This window comes from Lygodium microphyllum, chromosome 30 (genome assembly GCF_053477565.2).
Source record: "Lygodium microphyllum isolate KBCC chromosome 30, Lygodium_microphyllum_v1.1.10, whole genome shotgun sequence".
NCBI classification, from domain to species: Eukaryota; Viridiplantae; Streptophyta; class Polypodiopsida; order Schizaeales; family Lygodiaceae; genus Lygodium; species Lygodium microphyllum.
Genome location: NC_141164.1, coordinates 55,508,981 through 55,518,012, shown reverse-complemented (window position 1 = coordinate 55,518,012; position 9,032 = coordinate 55,508,981). Strand labels below are relative to the sequence as shown.

General features: G+C 37.9%; 1 protein-coding gene across 1 annotated transcript; it reads left to right on the top strand.

The window, feature by feature from the left end:
* The first annotated feature begins 5,708 nt into the window (after positions 1-5,708).
* Positions 5,709-6,140, top strand: LOC148009867 (uncharacterized). Its single transcript, XM_087672837.1, has one exon. It carries the CDS (start codon positions 5,709-5,711, stop codon positions 6,138-6,140), a length of 432 nt encoding a protein of 143 aa, XP_087528963.1.
* The last annotated feature ends 2,892 nt before the right edge of the window (positions 6,141-9,032 follow it).

The window sequence follows — 9,032 nt, the reverse complement described above, 5'->3', positions numbered from 1 at the left end:
GCCTTGCAATAATCTTTGAATTCATTTGAAGTATATAATCCTCTGTTTGTCGGTACGAAGAGCTTTGAGTCGTAACTCGTGCTTATTTTCAACTGCTTCCTTATATTCTTGAAACTTGGAGAAGACTTGTGACTTTCTTGTGAGAAAATCTACAACATTATATCTAATAATCATCAATAAGTACCATAACGTATTTTGCTCCAGTGAGAGATATAGGATTTATTGGACCACAAATGTCTAGGTGTACTAATTGAAGTGTTTGAGTCGTAATGGAGTAAGATTTGGGATAAGGAAGATTTGTGGCTTTATTGAGAGCACAAGCTTGACAAAATGGAAGTTGAGAGAGAGAAGGTGGAATGACGTGGACAAGATTCTTGTGAAAAAGTTGTTGGAGAACATTCTGAGAGCCATGACCAAGCCTAGAGTGCCATAGGAGAGCGTTTTGTGGTAGACTTGTGAGTGAAGTGGAGTTAGCTGAAGCATTTGAATAAGGTTGTAGTAGTGAATACCCAAGTATATCAAGCCCACCTTCTTTGGGATAGGTAAGTTTGAGAGAAGGTGAGAGTAGTTGTAAGATGTAGTGGTCTTTATAGAAGTGAGCTCACTGATACTTAGTAGATTTTTATTGAGATTGGGAACATAATAGAATCTATGTACCTTGATGATGTGATTGGAGGGAAGCTCCACTTGAATTGTGCCGTAGACCTGAGCTTGTTGAATGCTGTTGTCCCCCATGGCAACATAGAGTGGAGTAGAGATCTCTTTGAAGTCGACTAGCCATTCCTTATGAAAAGTCATATGATGAGTAGCTCTAGAATCTAGAAACCATGTATATTCTTCTTTGGAGTTTGATGAAGGTGCCCAAACACTGGTGGCTAGGCTGATGATTGTTTTTGGTTCCTCTTCTATGTCATAATTGCCGATGCTAACAAAGTGACCCTGACCTTTTCATTAATATTTGTTGAATCTATTTTTTTGATGTCAATCCTTTTCAATATGACCTTGTCTTTTGCAAACATTACATATGAGATGATAATGGGGGTTTCTTGTTAAGGATAGGGATTGAGAAGCCTGGTAAGAGTTGGGCTTCTGTTGTGGATTACCAAGAATCCCTTTCAAGTTAGACCGAGAAGAAAAATTAGGCTTTTGTTGAAAGTATTCACCTCTTTTGTGAAATGTTTTGGGTTGTAAGCAGTTACAGCTAGAGCCTTGGATTCTTGATTTGAGGAAGTAGAAAGGGTATCTCTCATGACTTTCTCTTGCTTGATTCTATTAATCAGTTGATGAAGCTTGAGTTTATGAATGGAAGTTTGACTAGTAATAAAGGCTCTCCAAGATAGAGGCAAAGAAGAGAGTAGAAACGTGTAATATTTCTCATGGGAATCTTCTCTTGGGAGGAGGATAAGGATAAATATTGATTTAATGCAAAAATTTTTATTACCTTCCCCCAGCCGAAGCGTGGCTGAGGGAAGGGAATGGTACTAAAATGGGAGAGTGAATGAGGTGGAGGGGAGAGTCTACATGCGGCCTAACACGTGGGGGGGAAGAGAAGGCCTTATCCCTTCCTATAAATACCCCCTCTAAGGGGGTGAGAAGGGAAGAGGGTCGTGGTGAAAGGCTGGTGGATCGATCGCTGAGTGGAGGCGTCTACGCAGGCAGGGACAAGGAGGAACGCTGCGAGCCGTGTCGTTGAGTGGAAGGCCAAGAGGAGGACCGAACGTGGGCTGCTGTCGCCTCTCTTGACATGTTGGACGTTGGCGTTCATCCCCATAGGCAACATCAACAGCAACAAGCTCGCCTCTCTTGACATGTCGGGCGTTGGCGTTCATCGCTGGCACGAAGAGCCGCCACATGCGCCGTTGAGGTCACGTCCACCTCGCCACGTGGGAAGTCGTCATCCCATCTCCTCTCCCTACCACAATTGTAACTAGAAGCTTTGGAAGCTTCTAGTAACTTCTAAAGGCCTCCTCCCAAGCACCCTTTCCTGTGGTGCATTAACCCCTTTTCCGGGGTACAATTAACCCTTTTCTCGGGGTGCATTAAAGCCAAGTCCCTTAAAATTCACCTTACTCTAGGAAGAGAAAACCCTTAGTCCCCGTGCCTGAAACCATAAGTCTCGTCTTGTGTTTGACCCCGTGTTTTACCCTCATATGTTATTTTTCTTTTGTGCACTCCTAAGGCCTTTCTAAAATCCGTACACGCTTTTTCCCCCAACTATAAACCCTTGTGTTATTTTCAACTTTTTCTTTGGGTTTGAAAAAAAACCCTAAATCCTTCCACTCCATTGCCAAAGATATCCTAAGGGCTTCCATAGATGTTGTGAAGCCACACTCACACATAATCTTTTCCACCGTGATTATATCCTATAGACCCTTTTTCTCTTAAGCTTTAAAAACCTTTCCCTCTCCGAAGAAGATAAGATTTTTGAGATCTTATTATCCCTTCTTATGGTCAACTTTTTGAACGACTTCTTGGCTCGAAAGAGAAACGGTGGAAATCCGGAAGAAAGAGTAAAAGTTGTCTTCACAATCGAACTCCGATGCCGCCTAAGAAAGTCCAAGGAGTAGCTGCGGGAGGATCATCTCCTGGTATCCATGTGGATATCTCACCGCAAAACCAGGTTTTTTTTTCTTCTTGGATTTAAATTAGTTTTAAATCAATCAGGCAAAGAGAAATTGTTAGGGATAGGATATATTTTTCGGAGTTATTTACAATGAAGGAGTTTAGTCTAATTGAACAAATGATAATGTATAGAACATAGCTTCACTCGAATAGCATCATGCATTATAGATCATCTACTTATTATAGTAGTATATTTCAGTTAAATCCTGAAGGTATAAAAATTGTATCTTGCACCATTAACCCTATCCTTTTTGCAACGATTGATCATGAAATTCATGAAAGGTCTTTTTCCATTACTCAAATTATTAGGAAGTTATCATTGCTAATTGCATATCTTGGCACGGGAAAAGATTGTTATTTGGCATGAGTTTGTTTGCAAGGAAAAAGGAAGATTAAATTGAATTTACCGACTAAAAAATCAATTGTCACAAGGATAACAAATCGTGACGAGTGATCAATATTACCTTCCAAAAGATAACCAAACCAATCTAAACTTAGAAATACCATACTGAAAAAAAATTCCTTGGAAATGATTCAAAGACAAAAGAAATGTTTATACCTTAAGCACTTGACTACTTTCCTTAATGTAGGGTCAATAAATTCGTAAAGATAAAGAACTAGGGGTTGTCCCTAAGGTTCTTAAAAAGAAACCCTAGGTCCGACATACGTCAGCTTAAGGAAACTAAAACGGATTATTTCACCGTCATTGCCTACATTATCCAAATGGGAGCAATTTGTAACAGATGACATGGGGCGATGGTAGGAGTACAATCATGAAAAATCACTCGTATATACAACGCTCTCAATCAGCCCTATTTAGCCTTTCCCCCACTTGCATGGAAAAGTTTTGCCAAGTGGCAGCTTTCTTAATCCATTTTCAGCATTTTCCAGCCATTTAATTAATTTTCAGAATTAATTAATTCTGAAAATTAATTCAGCCCTTAATCCATGCCCAGAAAATTGACCTTGCCCATCCAAAAATTAATTGGCTAGGCCATTTTCAACCCAAAGTGGTCCCATGCATTAATTGACCCTTGGACAAGCATTAATCCATTACTTAATGCCTAGTCCCTAGTGTCACCACTGACACTTAATGGCCAATTAATGATCCTAGGGGCAAACTGACACCAAAATTCACCTAGAATCTAACAAGTGTAACTTGTTACAACTTTTGCCTTTGACATCCATCTTTTTCACAGGGTTCTTTGGTCTTCAACTATGAGAAAGTAGCTTGCACCTCACATGTGCAACACATGTGCATCTTTTAATTGACATTTGATTAATCCTTTAATCAAATGTCAATTAAACATAAGCAAAGTATCAAATTTTCACGTCCTCGTGACAAGAACAATGAACTCTGTTCATGCTGAATTAGAACAGTGAACTCTGTACATGCTGAATCGTAAGAACAGTGAACTCTGTTCATGCTGAATCAGAACAGTGAACTCTGCACATGCTGAATAAGAACAGTGAGCTCTGTTCATGTTGAATCAAAACAGTAAACTCTGTACATGCTGAATCGTAAGAACAATGAACTCTGCTCATGCTGAGTAAGAACAGTGAACTCTACACATGCTAAACAGTAAGAACAGTGTGCTAGACAGTAAGAACAGTGAATTCTGCACATGCTGGATAGTAAGAGATGTTAATCTGGACATGCTATACTATTCCTATGCAGCCGGGATTTACTTAGAAGAGATGAAAACCAACTATTCACAAGTTATATATTTTGAAACATTACCATTTTTGTAATTTTCTATCTTTTTAATTGATAAAGAAATACCGAGAGGGGCGCCGGTCTTTGGGGCCAATTTGGTGTTGAGCGAGGGAGAGAGGTCTCTATTTATGTGTGTGTATGTAAAGTCCGGGTGTTAATTGAAGGAACTACCACTTTATGTGAGTCATAGACCTGGTTGCATGGTTCCATCCCCGGGATTTGAATTCTTTTCTGTAAGAATTTAAGCTCGCATAGTTTTGGGTGACAAGACCATACACACAAGTTTTACAAAGATTACAGGACTAGAGAGATTGCAGACATAGATAAAGGCAAAGGAAAACTCCCCCATGAAGAAGAGAGTTCTTCTTTTGCTCATAGACACCGAAGAGAGAGTATTGATGCACAGGTGTCAACACCTTCTAGAACCGAGATTGAACCACATGATGAGGAGCAAGAACAAGAGGACTTGTTTATGGCACGACTCCTCACTATGGTTGGCTCTTTCCAACAACTCGTAAAGAATCCTCAGATGCAAAAATTTTTGAAGTCACATAATGAGGATTCTCAGGCTGAGTCATCACATCATACAATAGAGCGCTCAGATCTAATATTGATACATATGTCAGATCTTGCCTTGTATGTCAAAAGGTCAAATTTGATAGACAGAAGGCACCAGGGTTATTGCAACCACTGCCTATTCCAGAAAAGCGATGAAAAAGTATTGCCATGGATTTCATTTTTGATCTTCCAAGACCTTCTTCAGGGAATGATGGAATCTGGACTATCATTTGCAGATTCAGCAAACAAGCACATTTCATTCCTATAAGGAAAAAGATTAAGTCTGAACACATGGTAAAGATATTTGTGTAAAATATCTTCAAGCACCATAGAATGCCACAGTCAATTGTCAGTGATAGAGACCGAAGAATGACTAGCTTGTTTTGGAAAGCATTGTTTGAAAACATGGGCACTACACTGAAATTTTTATCTTCTTTCCATCCACAAACTGATGGACAGTCTGAAGAAGCAAATTCGACTGTTTTAGATTTACTGAAGTGTTATGTTTCAGATCATAAGACTTCTTGGGAACACTACTTGCCATTGGTTGAGTATGCATACAATAATACAGTGCACTCATCTACTGGCAAAGCACCTTTTGAGATTGTGGAAGGTAGAAAGAAATTGCCTCCCATTTTGCAGACAAAAGATAACATCTTTGAAGCAGATCACTATGTAAAAGATTGGGAAGAAGCATAAAAAGGTCAAATATGCCCTAGAAAAGTCACAAGCTAAACAAAAAAGAGTTGCTAATAGTCATCGTCGGGAGCTCTTGTTCAAAAAGGATGATTGGGTCTTATTGCGTTTTGAAATGGCACGTTTGAGAAAACAGAAGGGCAAGGAACATTTGTTTCCAAAGTTGAGTATGCGTTATTATGGCCCTTTTCAAGTCTCAAAGAATATCAATGACATAGCATATAGGTTGAAATTGCCAGAGAATTGGAAAATTCATAATGCATTCCATGTGGGCCTATTGAGGCCTTTTATTAGTGAACTGCCAGAAGATTTGGTTCAAGAGGAACAGCGTGAAGTAGAGGAATTAGATGAGATTCTAGTTCTTGAGCAAATCCTGGCACATAAGGATAGGAAAGTGAAAGATATAGTTATAAGAAGATTTTTGGTGAAGTTCAAAAACTATTCATCAATGGATGCCAAATGGATGGAAGAGGCTGAATTGGCAGATTCGCCTCAGTTATTGCAACTTTACCGAGAAGCTTTCTTACTGCAATCCACGGTGACTTAGAATGCTTTTTAAAACAATGTGCATTCTCTATTGTACAGTTGAATATTGTATCTCATTGAATAATGCATAATGTATGGCTTACATTTAGCATTAATATGTGTATCATTGAATGAAATCTCAGTGCTTCGAAGTTGTATTTGTTACACTTCACTTGAATGAATATGCATGTTGTGACACTAATAGTTCGCGCATACGTGCTATCGCCCTGTGTTGCATGGTTTAATGGCCTATTCCAAGTTACAAGATGGGTGAGCTCGCGAGGTATGTATACATTATACATATTTTTTAGTTTACATATTATGTACATCACGTAGTAAACCTGCTTTAATTTATGGGAAAAACTAATAATTGTTCTCAATTGTATGTTGGTAGATTTGTGAGTTTGAAGGAAATCGATCCAAATACGTTGCAAGAGGCTCAAGTATTGTCCATTGAGGTGGTTTGTTTGGTGGAGGAAACTTTTTATTGCTCCATTTTGACTACTCAAGTACACTTACTTATACATCTAATTGATGAGATCACAATTTGTGGGGTAGTTTATGCAAGGTGGACGTTTTTCTAGAGCGCTTTATGAAAACCCTAAAAGATTTTGTAAGGAAAAATGCACGGCTTGAGGGAAGCATGGCTGAGGGTTGGTTAGTGCAATCATCCCTTGTACAAATCTTTGAATATCTTACTAAAGTGGACCCCTCTTTACCACGACTATGGAAAGATGATGAAGATTTGAGGATGACCTTATAATACCTCAAGGAAAAGGAACAACCAAAGCACTAATGAAAGAGTAACTTCGTAAGTTAAATGTATTTTGTGTGCTTAAGAGCAAAGTAACGAGCAAATGGATGACACTATATAAAGAAGCAAGAGCAAGAAGAGTAAGCGAAAGGCAAGCATTTCGTGTTAGACATGGATGTAATGTCCCATATCCAAAACATTTAAGTGCGATTCCACATCATATTGATATAGATTGGCTACATGAAGAAATGGAGAAGATGGAAAAAGAGGAGGCGATGGATATATCGCAAAGAAGTGGGAATACACACGAGGTTGCTTATCAAAGGTGAGATATACTTATAATTAAATTATCTTTAGTTATATATGATATAATAATTTCACATGTTTCATCTTTACCTAAATCATTAATATGATCTCAACAATGTACTACTAGTGTATAAACTTCAATGCTATTTTGTATGAAGGCAAACATTTTCGAATGCAGTGTATAGATGTAGGAGAAATACCTAGGATTGTGGTATCCTTGCAAACTTCCAGGATACCAATGGCACCATGTAAGGTTATTGTGGCTTGATCCAAGATATTTTGAAGTTTGACTTTAGGCAATTTTTTATATATGTACTAGATGTGAAGTGGTTTAAAGAAGTAGTAATAACGGGTAAGCATTGCACAATTAGACATCATCCAAGTGGTTTTGTAGTGATTGACTCTACAAAATTTCACCAAGGCAAGAATGACACATTCGTACTACCTTAATAATGCAGGCATGTATATTAGAAGCTATTTATTTTCATATATATTACTTCTTGATACATTCTAAAAATACAATAAATATATAAGTTGCTTATTTTTTATTTTTTAAATGCAAGTTGTGTATCACCCAATGGTAAGCAATAACCGATGGTGGCACGTCATCCCCATATCTAATCGTTCAAAACCAATATATGGCAATGCTACTAACATAACGATAGTTAATGACAATCCAGCAATCAATGATGATGTAGATGATGATGCCATGATCGATGATATACATGATGCAGTGCAAGATGATCTCCGCGAGGATGTTCAAGGAAGCGCAGAAGAGGATAACAATATGGTTGCAGATGTTGACGAAGAAATTGAGCATAGCAATACATCTGATAGTGGGATAGACTTATTTTTTTTATTGCCTATTGGTAACATAGACCTAGGGGTAGATAGTCTAGCAAGGGCCGATCTCATTAAAGATGAGATTGATCATACATTGTAGCTTATAATTAGCTTTGAATGATTGGATGTATATTTGTAATACTCAGAAACAACTAAAATATCAATTAAGAGCCATTTACTTTTGTGATACATATAACGTTTGTTGTGTTATAGTATTAGAATTGAATGCGCACATCCAAAGAACAATGCACCAAGATGCACAAAGAAGTACAATTGGGTAAGCTATATTAGACCACAAAGAAGTAAAGTTGGTAATGTATTCTAAAAAATACTAGTTGTTAAGATGTTTGATCATATTTAGGGACTCTATGAGAAATGAAAAATCTGTGTTTATTTTCGCATCCATAAGCGCGTTTAGAAACGTGGGTATATAGACACGTTTTTTGCCTCTATATACTAGCGCCAATAGACGCGCTAATAAACGTGCCCGCTATTTCGCGTGTACAGTGCGCATGTATAGAGCCTTTCTCTTGTAGTTTTAAGTTTTTAATTTCGTTAGAGAACATAGTTTCGTATGCATATTGTGGGAGCTATACATGTGTATATGTGGAATTAAAGTCATATGCTCTTAATTAGAAAAATGCACGAGGGAGGGACAGAGAGTGTGTGTGAGTGAGAGAGAGGCATGATTGCCTCTAAGGCATGATTGCCTTAGAGGCAATCATGTCTCTCTCTATACAAATATTCTTTTTAAATTTTGCAGGTAGACTCCTCTCGGTAGACACAAATTGTGTTTGGGGTTCGACTCCCCTTGAGTTTATCTTTATTTGTTTCATTTACTCTCACATTGATGTTGATTATCACTTATCTAAATGATAGGTGAACAATGTCCAAACAGAATTTGAAAAATAACACTTTGATGAAGGTTATGATTGAAATCAACTATGAAGGTATAATCCCAATTTGTTTCAAGTATAATCTTGATTTGTTTTAGGCCCCTCTCACTAGTGT

Bases quoted from the DNA above. Each gene is read 5' to 3' on its own strand.
- LOC148009867 (XM_087672837.1), top strand. From the start codon at position 5,709: ATGGCACGTTTGAGAAAACAGAAGGGCAAGGAACATTTGTTTCCAAAG.